This window comes from Lissotriton helveticus, chromosome 11, assembly GCF_964261635.1.
Source record: "Lissotriton helveticus chromosome 11, aLisHel1.1, whole genome shotgun sequence".
Taxonomy (NCBI): domain Eukaryota; kingdom Metazoa; phylum Chordata; class Amphibia; order Caudata; family Salamandridae; genus Lissotriton; species Lissotriton helveticus.
Window position 1 is genome coordinate 1,111,471,980 of NC_136072.1, and position 19,290 is coordinate 1,111,491,269.

At 47.4% G+C, this 19,290-nt stretch overlaps 1 protein-coding gene across 1 annotated transcript in view; it reads right to left on the bottom strand.

Moving 5' to 3' along the window:
* Positions 1-1,079: 1,079 nt before the first annotated feature.
* Positions 1,080-19,290, bottom strand: part of LOC144792664 (solute carrier family 2, facilitated glucose transporter member 11-like) — a 517,386-nt gene continuing 499,175 nt past the window's right edge. Inside the window, exon 12 of the mRNA XM_078667810.1 lies at positions 1,080-1,912. Within this exon, the coding sequence (XP_078523936.1) occupies positions 1,709-1,912 (204 nt within the window). The 3' untranslated portion in view covers positions 1,080-1,708. The remainder of the gene's footprint in view (positions 1,913-19,290) is intronic.

Below are 19,290 nucleotides of genomic sequence, written 5' to 3' on the forward strand. Positions count from 1 at the left end.
CAATTTTCGACAGTGCCTGGTCAACATCTCCTACTGGATGACTACCAACAATCTGAAACTTAATGCGGATAAGACTGAGGTCCTATTTTTTAATCAAAAATCTCCTCTCCCGGCTAGAGTATGGTGGCCTGCTGAATTGGACCCTGCTCCAGCTCCTGTCTCATCTGCACGAAATTTGGGCTTTCGATTTGATAATGCTTTGTCTTGTAATGCCCAAGTTAATAAAGTTTCAGCAGCATGTTTTGGTAAACTGCGCATGATTAAAAAAAAATTCCCTTTTCTTCCGTTAGACTCACGGAGAACTGTGGTTCATGCGTTAATCACGTCTCATTTGAATTATGTAAATAGTTTGTATGTGGGATCCCCGGCCTATCTGATTAAACGATTGCAGATCGTACAGAACGCCGCGGCCAGGCTGATCTGTAACATTCCGTATCGCCACTCCATTACTCCATATCTGGCTAAACTTCATTGGCTGCCTGTGTCCTATCGTATTCAATTCAAAGCATTGGTCATTGCATTTAGGGCACTCAATGGTCTGGGCCCTGCTTATCTGAGACACAGGCTGAAACCTGTTCAGTCGGTTCGTGTTCTCAGATATAATCATCTCCGCCTGCTACACGCCCCCCGTTTACGTCTTTCTAGAACGGAGGTCGAGCTTTTGCTGTGGTTACAGTAAAACTCTGGAATCATCTTCCTCCGGACCTGAGGTTCATGACATCAGAGCCACTATTCCGGAGTAGACTTAAAACCTGGTCATTTTCTAATGTCTAGACTTCGCTGTACCCCTTTTGGTTGACTGCTGTTCGTAGCGCCGGGACACCCCCGTCGGGGGTAGCCGTGCGCTTTATAAGCTTCAAAATAATAATAATAATAATAATAATAATAATACACCTAGAGTTTGGAATTCCAAAACAAGTATTTTCAAAACATGGGGCTTGCTTGAAGATGTTTCGTAGATTCAAATTAGCTCTTAATGGAACTTTAAGTGAACAGTAGGGGAAGTAAACATTGGAGAATGTGTCAAGGTGAGAGCTCCTGTTGGTTGTTTGGAGTGGTCAAAGTACCCTAAGCCAATAAGAGTTGTGCAATTATGTATTAATGCTGTGAAGACAGAACAAGTAAGGATTTGGAATTGTAGTCAGGGAGAAGTGTGGGGACAGGCTGGATTCTAGTTTGAGTGGCGAAAGGGCTGGTGACAATTTAAAAGGTTCTTATGTGCGCATGGCCAACAAAACATTGACAAAACATTTATGCTTATACGACTGCATAAAAAAAAGATTGTTCATATGTAACTAATTGTGTGATTTTAGTTGTGAAAGGAGAAGTAGGGTTTTTTAGATGTACTAGAATATTCCAGCATTATGTAGTGTATGTGTAGAACATGTTTAAAGCCCTTGAGGGGTGAATATTCGATTGTGCTATGAAAGACAAGCAGGGCTCTTGTCAATTACTGCACAGGTTGTGGCATTGAATTAAAAATGACATCTTCTTCAACGTGTACATTGTGTGACAGATATATAAAAATTCACAGCAGTGCCTTTCAATAAAAGATGCTCGACTCCTATGCTTCGTGCTTCTTCTTCATTGGCTCATTCTGAATGGCATGTGGATGCCTGAGTTTCAGCTGGAGGGGACCACAGCTAAACCTTGTGTATCCTATAATAGATGGTGCTGGTATCCCATTATCTAGTGATAATTTTCCTGATCAGAGTTTAGTGGCAAGGATAGCAAAGTCATTGTTCTCCAGGTCCTCCTTCTTTTTACACTTCTGGAAGTTCAGATGGTTAAACGCTTCCATAATCTCAAGCATGGTCCTTCCCTTGGTTTCTGGCAAACACCCCCAGACAAAGACTGTCATCAACAGGGAGTACATCAGGAAAATTAGGAAACAGTATGTCCCCAGCCACTCCTGAAAGAGAAGTCAAAAGTTCAAGGAGAATCCCATCTGCCAAAATGCAAGTCCACAAACATTTCACATCTTCTTTACCCTGAAACATAGACTCCACTAAGGTCTTTATACTTGTATCAGCCCTTGTGTGCATCTGGTTAAGTGATAATCCATTCTATTAAGTACACAGAGCATTGTTTGTACAAAGTGCATATGTGCATTATTTTTGGAACGTAAATGCCCTCAGTGTGGTGTTTCTTTCAAAACTGAATTGAAAAGATATGCCATTTTTCCCCACAGCCTTTTTTTCTGCAACTGTGATGGATAAAAGAAAACTGTTATTTCTTGGGTGCCTAAAAGCCCAAGACTAAAGTGCAAGTGCTTTCAAAGAAATGTGTTCATTCATAACTTCTAAATGTTAACATTTCTGAAACCTGAGGATTCTCCTGTCTCTTAAAGAGAGGTAGCCTGTATCCTGTGTTCTGAGGTGCATTTGGACTGAGGCCTGACTACCAGTGTTAAGCCAACCAGGACCTTATACCTCCTTCTGGTAGCAGTGGGCTAGTCCAGCCTGCTGCTTTGCCCTGGCTGACTGATTTTATTTATATAGGTTCTATGGATTTTCACATCACTAACAAATTGATCATGACATACATACAGGCGCAGGAACAATTTGAAAAGGTACATACATATATGAAACATCCCAACATCCCAACACCCCCCACCTCCTAAGCTGCTTATTGAAGTACACAATAGGTATTCATACTACTTCAAGCCAGTAGGGCAATAGGCATGTGGTGTAGTTGTCCCTCCTCATAGTGGAGTTCCACACCTGCAGCTTCAGTGTTCTTATTTTTGCTTGTAAACTACATATCTCACTGGGACCCACTGCATTGCCTCCCAACTACTTGACCTGGCATCCCTACTCCCAGTGTGTTTTATTCCTATGGTACACTGCCAGTGCCATTTTTATGTGGTGCTTCACCTTGAAGATCTACCAGAATATGCCTCCATGCTGCCAAATCATGATCCAAACATTCATCGTGTCTCATCTGTTTAAATCTGACTTCCTCTGTTACCACCCACTCGGACAAATCACTCAACCATTCAGCATTCTTGGAAGGGTGTGCTCCCATCTATTTAATGGTGATTCGTCTTTTGGCGAGTACTCACTCCAACATTAGAAACTTATGGCTACGCTTCTTTTTTGGGAGCAGGGATCAGCCAAAGTAGTATTGCACAAGGGTCGTATGGGATTTCCCATCCTATCATATTAATTAAATATCGCAAGATGTTTTTTAAGGAGGGTACTATTGGGGGGCAAATCTACACCACATTATCAAACCCCACAACAGGGGCTCCGTATCGCAGACATCGATCAGACTGTGTAGGATGTATATCATGTAGTGCCTTGAGCCAGAGATACGCACAGACTGTAGTTATTTTGCATCAGCTTAAAATGTGCATTAGAACTCACAGTGTGCATCCCTGTATGGACTTTATCCCAGTCTCTTGAAGTGAAAACCTCACCCAACATCCCCTCCCACTGCTAATCCATCTTCTATTTTCGACAGACCCTCTCGGAGTGCACTGTATGAGTGCGCAAATAATCTATGGCCCCTAGACTGTTCTAACATGCTGGTCAGTGTTTGTGAGGGCTTGTGCATCCTTCCAATGGATTCTCAATATTATCCACCAACTTTTATAGATTTATGAAGATGACACCCAATAGTAGTTAAAAAATAGATTATATATATAATTGCATAACGTTTTTTAAAGACAATACATACATATATATATATATATATATATATATATATATATATACAAAAGTATACAAAAACATATACACATGAAAAACAAAAAAATCAAAAAATCTATCTGTATATATAGTCAACTTCCCTTTTTACCCTACGTTGATACTACGGATGCCAAACCATTGTTATCAGCAGTATTCCATATACCGAAGATAGCCCTCAAACATAGATAACCCAAATGAGGGGAAATCTCTACGCTCTTTTGTTGACGTTATTATATTTATTAATTACTTTTACAAAATGTAAATTTGTGGAGGGCTTCTCCAATCTGTGGAGTCGATGCATTTCATCCCTCGTTTCTTGGGCCTCATAAGGACAGGGGCAAACAAGGAAACCTTATTAGGGTCTCACACTCACTGGGACTTCTTATGACATAACATCCACAGTAACCTGGCGCAAATATCTACTTATGGACGTGATCGGGGGGAAAGGATCAGAGGGCACTCAAAAGGCAAGACAGCTCCAATCGGTTTGTTTGTACACTATTACTTATGTGTGTAATGATGAGGCCGTTATCATTCGATTATAAAGTGATCCGGTTGAGAAATAAAACGTGGCTGGGTGCGGCTAGGGAAGACCTTCAATGTCTTCTATCTATATATAAAAACCAAAGTATCCGATCGGCATGAAACTTTGGGAAGTTGTTAAGTACATTCCCGCGAAGGTTTCTGGCAAAAAAAAATATATATTTTTAAAATAAAAAATAAAAATAAAATGTTAAAAGTTGTTGAGTACAATCCCACGAAGGTTTCTGGCAAAAACAAAATTGTTAAATATCGCCCCCCCCGACCCCTCAGGGCCCTCATAATCTTTCCAATACTGAACGTTTACAGTTTCCGGTGCGACTCGCTTTTGCAATGACCATCAACAAAGCACAAGGACAATCGCTGCAAGTGTGTGGACTAGATTTGGAGAGTCCGTGCTTCTCACATGGACAACTGTATGTGGCCAGCTCACGCGTCGGAAAACCTTCTGATTTATTCGTGTACGCACCAGACGGAAAAACAAAAAATACCGTGTATCCACAAGCACTCGAATAAATAAACAGAATTAAAACAACACTTTAAAATGTTTTCCATATTAAAATGAATACGTTTCAATAAAAATGACACAATGTAAATTAAATGTTATCATAACAAGTTTCCTTAAATTTCCTTTCTTCTGAGATCGCAGCAACGCGCGACGGGTAAGCTAGTTTGTTATATATAACGTTCACCCAAAGGAACAATTCTGGAAAAAAACGCGGAGTGGGTTAGATTTCAAATCACAACGCCACCGAACAAAAATCGCCTAAAATTCTGCCTGGTGCATGCTAGTTCAGCGTCTCCATATCGCCGACTCAGATACTCAAACCAAGTGTTTGCGAGGGCAGCGACTCTTTAGGAAAACATGGCCAAATCTCATGGACTGGAGTTGATATCGTGGTGTACTGTAGATATTGTCCGTCCAAAGCATAAATGAATCCACTGCATAAACTGTCCCCCTAGATATAACTCAACTTCCATTTCGCCACTTCTGCACCAACATCACCTCTGCTATGGCTGAAAATGGCTTCAAAGCCCATATCTGCATATCGCACACAAAGAGCGCGTTACGGATTACCCTCTTTACAGTCCGTTCCAATATCCAGCTCACTTGCAGAACTAGGGACGGCATTGCGGCAGATACCCGTCTACCACTCATGAGCCGGTCTGGGAGATTGGTATCCCCATAGGTACCCCTGAGGAGTCTCTGCTTCCAGATGTCACCCTTACTTGACCAATGAATAGCATGTTGAAGATGGGCCGTAAAATAATAGAGTTCCAGGTTTGGGAGTTCAATCCCTCCCAATTCCCATGTCTGTTTCAATGTGGCAAGGCCAACCATTTTCTGTTTAGTGGCCCATAAGAGGTCTATGATCAAACTGTCCAGCTCTTTGAAATATCTCTCATTGAGCTCAGATAAAGTACCATGCAGTATATATAAACACCATAGTGACACCACCATCTTAACCAGGGAAGCCCGTCCCATGAGCGAGAGAAGGAAGTCTTTCCAAAACTGTATCAAATCATGGCGGCCTTCCATGCCTATATTAAGAACTAGGAATCCCTGTTCCCCGTGGGTAATCCGAATTCCCAGATACCCAACCTCTTCTTCACCCCACAGCAGCCCCACTTATGGCAGCAGTGCAGGGTCCAAGACGGTTAGTTCACCTAATGGTAACAGCTGGGATGTGCAAGGGTTTACCCGCAGCCCTGACACCTCAATAAAATCTTTCAGCACATGCGTAAGCACCGCGACAAATTCCTTTGGGTTCCCCAAGTACGCAAGGGCATCATTGCCATAGAGAGATACCAAATGTGTGCAGTGGGGGCCGCTATTTATTGGGGGATGGCAGGCCAGGAGGAGGAGAAGGGGTGGTTGTAAATTAACATAAATTTAAATAAAAAACGTACCTTCTCGCCGGCCACCTGGCCACACGCCGCCTCTTAGTCCGTTCGCCTCATCCTCTCTCCTCTGATGAGAGAACCAGGAGAGAACCAGGAATTACCCAGGATCCTGACTCACCAAGCCAACCACAACGCTGCAGTGCCGTGTTGTGATTGGTCTGAGTGCCGTGGTTCAGCACTCAGACGGGGAATGGGGGCCTGGGCATGTTCTGTACTCAGGCTTAATAGGAAATATAATGTGTTGGATGTGGTGTGTGTTACTTGTAGGATGAGTCCTTTGGGGAACAAACCCCCAGTGTATGCAGCGAGTAGCGGTCTAGCGTGCGCTTGACCAATGTTTCTTTAGTAAGGGGAAACCATGGATTGTCAGGGAGGGAAAGACTACCAGTGTATAAATGGCCTCCCCCTAGCAGTCGTCAAATTCTGTGGTAGGCCCAGCAGGTCAAAGAGACAGCCTAAATATCCTGGGTCTTTAGTGGTATGCTTTTAGACAACATCTGTGAATGTAATAATCCTTCTAGTTGAGAGCGTTCAGGGTGAATGTACGTGATGCGTGCCCGGGTGATACCACCAGTAAGTATCGAGGCACTGGGCAGCAAGATAGTTGAATTGGAAATCTGACACCCCAAATCTTCCCAAGTCGTGTGGGAGCATGAGGGTGTTCCATCGGGTTTGCGGATGGCACCTGGCCCATATCAGTCTTTGTAGTCTACTGCTTATTATGTGGAAGAATGTCTGCGAGAGCGGAATGGGAATGGTTGTGAATAAATAGGGGACTTTGGGAAGTATCACCATTTTAGTTATAGCTATACACCCGCCATGGAGAGGGGTAGCTTAATCCACCGCTCTACTTGTGTCATGAGGGAGGCTATGGCAGGGCTGTATTCTCTCTGCAGGATCTGATCCCTGTTCCTGTGTATGTATACACCAAGGTATTTTGTGCCATCTGTGGCCCATCGGAGGGGGAGGTCAGGAGTTAGTGGTCGGGCAAAGTTTGTCAATGGGAGGAGTTGTGATTTATTTCAGTTAACCCGGAGTCCTGATAATGCACCATATTGTACTATTTCTTGTATCAATGGAGGGATGTTGTCTAGGGGATTCCGAGCAAAGAGTAGTATATCGTCTGCTTATAGAGAGAGTAATAGGGTCCTGCACATCAACTGCAGACCCAGATGTGCGTGATTGTCCTGCAATATTCATATCAATGGGTCCATTCCCGCTATAAAGAGAAGAGGGGACAGAGGGCATCCTTGTTGGGTGCCTCGAAAGATAGGAAAGTGTCTGCGAGTGCCTCATTTATTCGTAGGTGGGCCACTGGGCCAGTGTATACCAGTTTATTCAGGGCTAGGAACGGGTGGGGAATTCCCAATTTACGTAGTACCACATAGAGAAAAGGCTATTCTAGAGAGTCTTATGCCTTTTCGGCATCTGATAAGGTCACTGCTGCAGGTGTAGTGGGTGAAACCTTGCTTAATACATTAAATATAGTACGGAGGTTTATTGAGGTCGACTGGTGGGGCACAATCCGGACTGCACCGGTGAGATAATCTGCTCCATCCTCATTGAGAGCCTGGTGGCTAAGATTTTGGCTAAAATGTTATTGTCTAGGTTTAATAAAGAAAGAGGACGATATGATGCCCAGGGGCTGCGGTCTTTACCTGGTTTTAATATTACAGTCAGTGATGATTCTCGGAGCGAAGGTGGCACCCCTATCCATTTCTTCATTGCAAACCACTTAGAGTTGTGGAGCCAACTGCAACTTATAAGCTTTGTAAAAGGCACCTGTCATCTCATCCAGTCCTGGCACCTTGGAGCTGTCGGTGCTGAGGTTGCTTGATTGACCTCTTCCAGAGGGGGGGGATCAGTGACAAACTCCTGACAAGCCTTCAACAACCACACCATCGTAATCTCCGCAAGATATGGAGTGATTTCGGAAGGGTCCCCGGTGGTGCGAGCCATGTACAGTGTCTGGTAGTACCGTGTGAACTCCTGTAGAATGTTTTCCCTCCACTTATGACCATACCGTCATCAGAGAACAGTGCTGCTATGTAGTCCTGTTAGCGGCTGGACGTAGTAGGTGCACCAGCGTACGCCCAGGTCTCTCACCGTCCTCGTATCCCATATGTAAGATCTCGGGGTTGGCTAGATCTCTGAATTCAGCTAAAATATCCCAGCGTTGGTTCAGCTGGGTCGCCCCTGTATCTGCAGTGTTCTCGTCCAACTTCTGCAGTTCGGTCTCAATGCGCCCCAGCTGGTTATGGGTGTCCCGTAGAACTCCGGTGTTTTCGAAATACACACTCCTCAAATATGCACCTTGAAGTCTTCCCAGAGAGTGGCTTGCATGGGTACTGTGCCGGTGTTTAGTGTGAAATATTCAGTAACAGCTATTAGCTCGGCTCGAAACACAGGGTCGTGCAGGGTATCCCCTTAAACTCGCCAGCTGAAGGCAGCTGGGCATCTGTATAGGATCTCTAATGTGATAACGGGGCTCTGATCCAACAGTGCATGGGGGGAGTAAATCAATGTTGGTAACCAACAGGGCTGCACTCCTGGGTAGAAACCAGTAATCTAGTCGGGTTCAGAATTCAGATGGAGTGGGGGATGAGTAAAATTAATGTCCAGGTGTATGTTGGTGGTGCGCACCAGATATCTACTAAGGAGTATGCATCTGTTATGTGGCAGGATTATTCTGTGGCGCAAGGTTCATTAGTAGGTTTGGCACTGCTTGAGTCAACCCTCAGATAGTGTGGCATGTTTCAGTCCCCTCCCAACAGTATGTGATCCGCTTCAAGGCCATCCACTTGAGTCAGTAGGCCGTGGAAAAAATCGGGATTGTCTGTATTAAGTTCATAAATATTTATTAATAGAACTCTAACAGCCTGATTCATGAAGCGAAATAGCGCCCGCAATGGCTGCGAAAACGCAATTGCGGGTGCAAAACACGGAATCGGCATTCAAGTATGAAATAGCGAATTCGCAAAAAAATAATAGCGATTGGAATAGCGATTACGCTGTAATAGTCGCAGACTCCGGGAAGTCGAGCATTAGCGATACGGAAATAGCGACCAACCACGGAATCAGCGAAATGAATAGCGAAACGCAATATTGTCTCAATCGGCATTCATGAAAGAAATACATTAGCGAAAAAGCGCTAAATCGCACGTTTGCGCGGCGCAATTTAAGGACAACTCAAAGCAGGTGGTAACCATAAAAGCCATGATTAAGTAAAATTTGAAAAACTGTTGGCCAATCACCAACAGGTCCAGGCCTGACCAATCACACATAAGGACATTCAGCAGCAGCATTAGGCGTTCCACAATGCCTGGGATGTACATGGTGGTGAGGCGGCGAAGGCTACAGCGAGCAGCACGGAGGAGACGCATGAGGCAGGCAAGGATTTACCGGCAGCGGGTCACCTTGCTGGGCCAAACCAGAGAACAGATTTATGCAAAATACAGGCTGAATGGGGAAATGATCACCTGGCTGATACAAGAACTCGACCCCATCATGCAGCACCCAACAAGGCGAAGCAATTCTGTGCCCACACATGTGCAGGTATTGTGCAGCCTGCACCTCCTGGCCTCCGGCAGTTTCCAGGGCATAGTAGCCGCTGCTGGGGGGATATCCCAGCCCACCATGTCACGCTGCCTCCACACTTTTGTTGACGCCATGCTCAGCCAGCTCCACCGGCACATCACATTTCCCACGAGCCAACAGGAATTGGACCTGACAAAACTACAATTTTATAATGTCGCCCATTTTCCCCATGTCCTCGGCTGCATAGACTGTACCCACGTCGCCATCTGCCCACCAGCTGGCACGGAGTATATGTACCGCAACAGGAAGTCCTACCACTCCCTCAACATACAGATGGTCTGCAATGCCAAGACCATCATCACTGATATTGTGGCCCAGTACCCAGGGAGTACCCATGACTCCTTTATCTTCAGGCACAGCGGACTCCACACACGACTGATCAGGGGAGAGTTTGGGGAAGGACACCTACTTGGTAAGTACACTTTGTCGACAATGTCACATTGCTATGAAGTAACTGCGCTGCACAGGCAATCAACATCTGCTCCTCTCATTCAGGTGACAGTGGCTACGCCCTACGGGAATACCTCCTGACCCCTTACCTCAACCCTGCCACACCTCAGCAACGGCGCTACAATGTTGCGCACATCCGGACAAGGAACTGTATTGAAAGGACATTTGGCCTGCTCAAGAGCAGGTTCCGTATACTGCACAAGACAGGTGGGGCCATGTATTACAGTCCTGCAGCGTGCTGCCGCATTGTGGCTGTCTGTGCAATGCTTCATAACATTGCAACCAAGCGCCGGATACCAGTTGACATCTCAGGCAGTGAATCTGAGGGGGACGACCGGCCACCAGCACATGCGCACCATGCACGCGGGGAGAACCCAGCTGAAGGCCACAGACGTCGCAACCACATCACAGCTAACAATTTCTAGCCCACCCCCTTCCCCCACCCCACATATCACAATTGCATGCAAAATGTAATGATTACACAAGGCGAATGTGTGCAGCAAAATAAATGTATTTGTTTGATTCACAAGAAAAAAGGGTCATGGTAACAACTATTTACAAAATACAGTATTCCTGCATACTGCATGTGAAGGTTCATGGCAGGCTTAGCGTCAGCCTGCGCCTGTGTCCCTCACACAATGTCATTGGCGCCTCCGGCGCGTAATTCCCAGGCGCCTGTGAGGCTCTTCCTCATCCTGGGCAGCTGTACCAGGCGTAGCCCTGGTGCTGCGCCTAGGTGGGGGGACCTGCGTGGCAGAGTGGCTGCTCACACTGGAGGCACCCTCACTCGCATCGTCTCCCCCTACAATGGCCGGTAGCACAGGTGTATGCAGTGCGGTAACGGCGGTGGTCAAGTGCTCCAGCACCCGGGTAATGTCCTCGCAGCACTGGACCAGTTGGTGCTGCTGGGTCAAAGAGCGCCGCGCCAGCTGGGTGGTGGCATTCGCTGCCACATAATTTGAGCGACTATAGGTCGACAGCCGGCTCAACAGTTGGTGGTGGCGCCTGCTTGCAACACTGCGGTGTTTCACGAGCGCTGCAGTATTGTCCTCCATTGCCGCCGTCATGCGGTCCATGGCCGCCGTCATGCGGTCCATCCGCTCGCCGACTCCCGCCACATTGCGGCCAATCTTATGCAGCTGGAGCTGGATGGCTCCTTGCTGCTGCGACTGGCGCTGGTGTATTCGGAGCATGCGGCGCTCCACGCTCATGCAGGCATGGAGATGCCCATTGCCCCTCCTGCTGTGCGGCCGCTGTGTTGCGGATGTGGCTGGCCCAGATCTGGTTGGACGAGCTGCAGGTGGTGTAGCAGCTGGTGTTGCAGGTGCGACAGGCACTGGAGGCACATTGGTGGGGTGACTGGCTCTGGCAGCCGGTGGGCCTGCAGATGTAGCAGCAGGTACGGTGGGGGCCCTGGTCTTGGCAGCCGGTGGGCCTGCAGATGTAGCAGCAGGTAAGGTGGGGGCTCTGGTCTTGGCAGCCGGTGGGCCTGCAGATGTAGCAGCAGGTAAGGTGGGGGCTCTGGTCTTGGCAGCCGGTGGGCCTGCAGATGTAGCAGCAGGTAAGGTGGGGGCTCTGGTCTTGGCAGCCGGTGGGCCTGCAGATGTAGCAGCAGGTACGGTGGGGGGCCTGGCTGCTGGTGTTGGCGCAGCGGCAGGGGCTGGTGGCTGGGTATCGGGTAGGGATTCCTCCTCCTGGGCCTCCTCATCAATCAGCAGCCTCTCGCTGTCACTGCTATCATCCGCACCTGTGAGGGTAAGTGGATACTCATTAGGTGCATGTGACTGTCAGACGTGCAGATGTTACATGCATGCTGGGTGTCATTCCCTGGATGGCTGTGGATTTGCGCACTTTGGAACCTTTCTGGCCGCATTGTGGTACTACTACATTGTGGACATACTACGTCTCCCACAATGCTTCAGGGCATTTCCTGATGCACAACATAGGCATGACTAAGGGCCAATGAGTGAGCCTATTTGGTCAGGGACGGTCATAGGGGACAGGGTCGCAGTCGCATGCCACTTACCTTGGGTGTCTTGGGTGGGGCGGGAGGAGTCCAGAGGGGTCACGCCAACACACGCCTCCCTCTCCAAGGTGTCCTCTACCTGGTCCTCCAGGGGGGTGTTGGGTGGGACAGTCGGTCCACCACCTCCAGTGCCTGATGCCTCACCAAGGCGCTCCGCCACCCTCTCCTTGGCACGCCCTCGGAGGTCGTACCAGCGCTTTTTCAGCTCCTCCAACGACCTGTCCGCAACGCCCACAGAGTTGACGCTGGAGGCAATCCCCACCCAGATCCTCCGCTTCTCCTGCTCTGGGACCCTCCTGGAGTTGGCACCAAAGAGCTGGTCGTGGTTGGCCACCACCCCTTCTATAAGGTTCTCCAGCTCCTGCTCGGAGAACTTTAGTTTGCGCTTGCGGCCAGCGCTGTTGCTGGGGCCAGGGAGAGGTTCGTCGGACATGGCGGTCGCTATTTCGGCCGGTTCGGGAGTCGCTAACGGAGGTTTAGCGGCAGCTTTCCGTCGTGAACACTCGAATGATAGCGTCACTGTGGTGTTTGGGGGTGGGATTTGGCTGCTTCCTGGTTGTGATGTCATCACGGTGCTCGGAATGCGTCTTCCCGTTTTCCAGATCCCGCGAGAATGCGACTCGCATTCCCGATCGCACAGAATTGCGAGTCGCAATCCCGTGCGATCGGGATTGCGAGTCGCAATCCTGTGCGATCGGGATTGCGAGTCGCAATCCCGATCGCAGGTAGCCGGAAATAGCGATTTTTCTGCGTTTTTTGTAGGTCGCTAACGGCTTTAGCGCCCGCGTGCGAGTCGCTATTTTTTCCCCGAAAAGTACATGAATGCCGTTTTGCGTTTCCTCAATAGCGAGTCGCTATTAATCGCTATTAGGGACACGCAAAACGGCCCGTACATGAATCAGGCTGTATGTTCTGCTATGGTACCCTGGAGTTTGCTTGGTTCACCCTAAACTGGCAGGGTATGCCCAGACCTGGGTCCCTTGCTCACTTTGCCACTGGATTCAAGCTAGACTGGCTGATGAAGGGTGTTACCCAGAAACTGGTCCCAGGATGCTTGCTTCCAGTTCAGGGAAGACCTGGCTTAGCAGTTCGGGCTAGACTGTTCCCATGTGGCAGAGGGTCAAGACTGAGTTGCATATAGCTGTGTTTGAACTGAGGTGGTGAAGTGAGCTAAAGAATGATGAGGGACTCAACCCAGATCTGTGACTAGGGTGTTTGTCTGAAAAGTTTCAGCCCTCCGTCCATCATCTCTTTGGGTTTGCTTTAATAGTGGGATTGGCACTGTTTGAGTCAACCCTCAGACAGTGTGGCATGTTTAAGTCCCCTCCCAACAGCATGTCATCCGCTTCTAGGCCATCCACTCGAGTCAGTTAGTCATGGAAAAAAATAGGGAATGTCTGTATTAGGTGCATAAATATTTATGAATAGAATTCTATGGTCTGCTAGGGTACCCTGGAGTAGCGTGTAGCACCCATTCGGGTCTACGTAATGTATCTGCCTAATATACGGAATACTTCTGTGGACCAGTATACAGTTGGTTCTGGAGTAAGAGCTGTAACATGAGTAATACCGTGAAAACCCCATTGTTTTGCAAAGAGTACAGGTGCATCAATGCTGTGGTAGTGTCTCTCCTTAATGCCTGGTGCCTGGGTCTCCTATGCTCTGTGTATCAAGGTCCCCTGCAGCTGGGACCGCCGAAGAGAAGGATCTCGGAGTATCTTTCTCAGGGCCAGCGGTTGACATATGCCGCGCTGGCGAGGATTTTGCCCTGATCTCCTTACAGAAGGCTCCCACTGCTGTTGGCGTGTCCATAATTTTTATGCATCCTTGGCATTCAACTCGTAGGCGCGCATGGTATAACAGAGCATATTTGAGTCCTCATTTGCGTAGCGTATTCTTGACATCCATGAATTTCCATCTAGCTTCTTGCACCATGGGGATGAAACCCGGAACTAACGATATGCTGGCACCTTGGTATCTAAGTGGGCCTTTTTCACGTGCTAGTCGGAGGGCCGTGTCCCTATCCCTATAATTGAAAAGGCGTGCTATGATGTATCATGGGGGGTGCCCTCTGGGGGCCTGTGACCAAGGGATCGTGTGCTCTTTCCACAGCGAAGGCAGTGGAGAAGCTAAATCTGTCAAAGAGTTCAACTAGTAAGTGTTCCACGAAGGCCTAGGGGTGGCCCGTGTTGGTCATCTTCACGATACCTGCTATACGGATATTATTTAGGCATGACCTGGCTTCATGGTCTTCATTTTTAATGGGTACCTATTTGAGCACACTTTCAATTTTTTCAACACGTTTTTGGGTAGGGGCCCATGCGCCCTCCAAATCCAATATCCTCTGTTTAGCACCTGCAAGCAATATTCCTTGATTGTCCAGCCATTCACCTAGTTTGTCTATGCGGCCCGTTAGCGTATCAAATTGGGCGTCTGTTGTGCTGAACCCTGCCTTTAGTTCAGACAAGATGGCTTACATATTGTCAGTGCCGGTTATCTGCAGACCTCTGTCCATGGGTTCATCCATATCTGAGTGCACACCTCTGCCCTCAAGGGGTTTTGTGTGATCAAAGGTGAGCTGTCTCTGTTTGGGATCCGTTCTGCCCATGATATAAGAGTTAGGGTGGAACTAGAGCCAGGGAGTCAGTAATGTTCTCTCCGTCATTTCCTTCGTTGCAGTTTGGTTGTGTGTATTTGCATTTTCCCTCTATTTGTTATGATGTTGAATGATCTACTACCACCAAAGCCTGCCGGGCTTCCCTTCAGTCGCCCTGTGACAGGTACAGTCTTCCCAGTGTCAGTGTGCAGTTGCTGTAGTCACAGCGCGTGGTGATAGCTAGAGGTGAGCTCTCAAGGACTAATGGCCCACTACCACATTGCCTCTCTGCCCCTGTATGGAGGGGGCAGGGTTTAAATATCAGTGGCTCAGGTCTGGCTGCCCCCGGCTGACAGTCAAAAGTTGCAGCAATGTCCTCCTCTATGGTACCTACAGCCGGCAGGGGGGCCAGGACAGTCCAGCGATTGAAAAGAGAACTCAGGAGAGCCAGTTCATTCATTGGTTGTGACATCCCTCTCTGCAGGCCCAGCTGCTGTCAGAAGCTGCCTCCACAGCCCTCAGGAACCACAGCGCAGCCGCATGGTGTCCAGAGCACATCTAATGGGAGCATTAGATTAGATTAGATTGAATGATCTGGAAGAAAGGGGACATGGATAATGGTTTACCATTGACCACCTATGTAAATCTTGTTTATATACCATTAGAGAGGGCCAGACATTGGACGGTCATCCATGGGATACGTGATCGATCGACTCGTTGGTCCTACTGAGGAGGGTTGTAGGTATGCAGTAATTCCGCAACGTGCAGGTAATGATCTATAATAATGTTGCAAGTGAACTGTGTGCCACAAGAATTCTGACCTCTACCATGTCATTGTAGAAGGCAGATTGATTTTTTAACTGGCTGTATGTGTTGTGTGTTGTTATCTACCATCACAGGTTTTAGCTAATACGCAGTAAAGATTGTGAAGGTGAACCCCCAGTTGCCCTGATGAAGTTGCGAGAGGATGTAGCAACAAAACATGTTGGCATTATGAAATTAAATATGGTTTGATGGGAACCATTTTTTAATTTGGAGGGCTTGCAGCTCAGAATAAAGGTTGGTTGGCCATCAAGCCTTACTAGTTTTTAATGGTGAGAATGATGTTCATTATTTCTCACAAGGGTTTACTGAGCACGTATACACAATAGTAAGCACAGTTATTTTTCCTAACTATCACATGTGCTACCACATATATTATTATTATTTTGTTGTGGTTCTCGTAAAGGAGAATAAACGCTGCCTTCCTTCTCCTTTTTTCTTTCATGCACAGAGAGAGAGTTGCCAATGATGAGAAGTTGGTAAACTGACGAATGCTAGTCAGCAACCCAGTTGGCGGTTCTACCGTGAGGTACTCTCTCTCTTCCCTCACATTTTTTCTAATTGTAGAAGTTGGGGAGCCAGAATGGTAATATCTGTTGTTATATGGTTTGAATAGTCATCGATACACTGTGACAAATTAGAGTAGTTGAATTGATCACACTCAAGGAAATTGGAAAAAGAATTGAAATCCCTGGGCTTGCCATTTTTGTTAAAGACTCTGTGTATTCTAGGTGAGGCCCTTTTGTTGTTTATAATGTTGTGAGTGGGGGGCGGCCTTGAGAACAACTTAGTAGTGTCAAATCTGGTTCCAGTGAATGTTTGTCTGTTGTGCCTCTGTCAGTTTATAAAGCGATTGAAATTTAGCTTTGCTGTAGCGACCTGTAACACGCACTGGTTCACGGAGTGCACAGTTTCCGCTGAGTGACCAGACATTTGCACAGACAGTTATATTGATAAAACTATGGAGAACAATTAGTAGTGTCAAATCTGGTTCCAGTGAATGGTTGTCTGTTGTGCATCTGCCAGTAAGTACCTTGATTTCTTTTGGCTGGGTTAAAATTATTGTTCCGTAACCCTTCAGGATTATAAAACTGTGCTTTACCTTTTCCTTTCTTCACTGCTGAGTGTGCCTAGTCCATTCACACTACTTGCCCACCTGCTATGACTCTTGTTGCTTAATCCAGCAAATATACCTAGTTCACTTGTTTTTTCCCTGGATTTGATTGCCCTCCACCAGACTCAAAGACCTGCTGTGTTTCCGCTTACCTTATAGCAACTTTGTAATTAAAGTTCGAACATTTTTACCTAGCATAGCCAGACAGTCATGCGTTGCCATTGCCCTCACTCATCCTATGCTCTTTGACATAGAGCGTAGAGCAGTGCCATCTTGTTGCCTGACACTTTATGATCCGTAGGGGGATAAAATAACTTCCTTTACAGCAATTCTACATGTTGTGCCCTACAGCAAACCTGTAAATTATTTACAAACATTTGTTACTCTGTAGAGTTACCACGTTATGCTAACTATTCAACAATAGCCTATTTACGTAAAAGCGATGTTATTGTCACTTTATAATGTCTATGCTGTGGAATAACAGTTACGCTGGAAATAATATATAACCAAACCATTAATGCTGGTTAGAACATTTCACAACCTTTGGGCCAAAAACCTGCCTTGGCCAATTTGCCTCAGTTGGATAATGGAATAAACTTTTTGCAAACTGAAGCCCTGTGAATGCCCAAAACCTGCTCCAGTCCCCCACTGCACCGCAAAGTACAACCACTCGACATCTTCACAATGGGGCACCGCAGCACCATGGAACGGGGCTGCAGATGCATTGGTCCTGCAGGAACCACTTCACTGCATCATGGTAGGGCTAATTTGTATACCTGGTGGAAGAAGGCTTCCGTAAGCTAGCCCCTACTGTACATCCCCAAAGTTGTTTCCACCTGACCCAAAGATGTAGGATCAAATAAAACGGATTCTTCAGAACACAAAAGAATCAGTCCTTACTCCCTCCTTAAATCTCTAGTCCCACAAAATGTTAACCGACTTGAGGTGGCCGCTAACCTTATTTCTAATTAAGTAAACAAACAAACCAAATCAGAACCGGGCGAAACCCAAGACCGAACCTTCCCACCCGCCAACCATGCCTGTCTGCTCCTCAGGTCACCATGTGGCCAGAGGGCAGCGTAAAAGCGGGAGGAGCAGAGAAGGAAGAATCTATGCAAGCTAGGACATGCAAGCGTCGCTCTCCTAACCCCTTGCTATGGAGGGCCAGAGTCTTGCTGGGGCCACATATGAAATTCCCCTAACTTAGAATAACAATTGGTGCGGGAGAACCATTGCTTACCACAAGCAATGAACTTGTAGAAATCATTTTACGTTTATAATTCACGTTTGAAGAAGGACACTTTAAAACTCCTCTAACTCAGAATAGCAATTGGCACGGGAGAACCATTGCTTACCACAAGCAATGCACTTTTAGAAGTTATTTTACGTTTATAATTCACCTTTGAACAAGGACACTTTAAACTCCCCTAACTTAGAATAGCAATTGGCATAGGAGAACCATCGCTTACCACAAGCAATGCAATTTTAGAAATCATTTTACGTTTATAATCCACCCCCTCACGGCCATCATCAGACAGCATGGACTCAACATAGTATCCTACGCTGATGACACCCAGCTCATCCTCTCCCTCACCAAGGACCCCGTCACCACCAGACGCAACTTCCAGGACGAATGAAGAACGTTGCAGCCTGGATCAGCAGCAGCTGTATGAAACTCAACTGGGAGAAGACAGAGGTCCTTGTCCTCGGCCCCTCCCCCTCTGCATAGGGCAACACCTGGTGGGCCCCCCCACCCTCGGCAGCCCTCCGAACCCCCACACACGGTGCCCAGAACCTCGGCATTGTACTCGCCTCCTCCCTCTCCATGATCAGACAGGTCAACGCCGTCACCATCAGCTGCTTCGACTTCGACACCCTTCACACCCTACGGAGAACCTTCAAGTGGATCCCTCATGAATCACGAAAACCGTCACCCACGCACTCATAACCAGCAGACTGGACTTGGGAAACGCCCTCTATGCCTAAATCAACAAATCCCTGCTCTACAAACTCCACACCATCCAGACCACTGGAGCCAGACTCATCCTCAGAATCCCAGGACATGAACACATCCCCCAGCACCTGTGCAACCTCCACTAACTCCCTGCTGAGAAGAAAATCACATTCAAGATACTCACCCATGCCTACAAATGCCTCCACAACACTGGACTTCAATAGGTCAACGAGAAGATGTCCTTCCATGTACCCAAGAGAAACCTCCATCTGCCGACCTCACCCATGCCGAAACCCCATGCATCCGCAGAGCCAGAACGGGGGGAAAGAGCTTTCTCCTACATAGTGGCCAAGACCTGGAACATGCTCCCGGTAGACATTCGACTCGTGCCCTCTCTGAACATCTTCAGGAAGATGCTCAAGACCTTGGGACCCTCACAAGTGAGTAGCACACTTGCAATCCTCCTGATTGATTGATTGACCTTTGAACAAGGAAACTTTAATCAGTGGACACCCCTTTCAAAACAAAGGAAGGTAGACCGTCCCCACACTGTGACACAGTTTGCAAGCAGGTCACTATCCCTGCAACACTGTG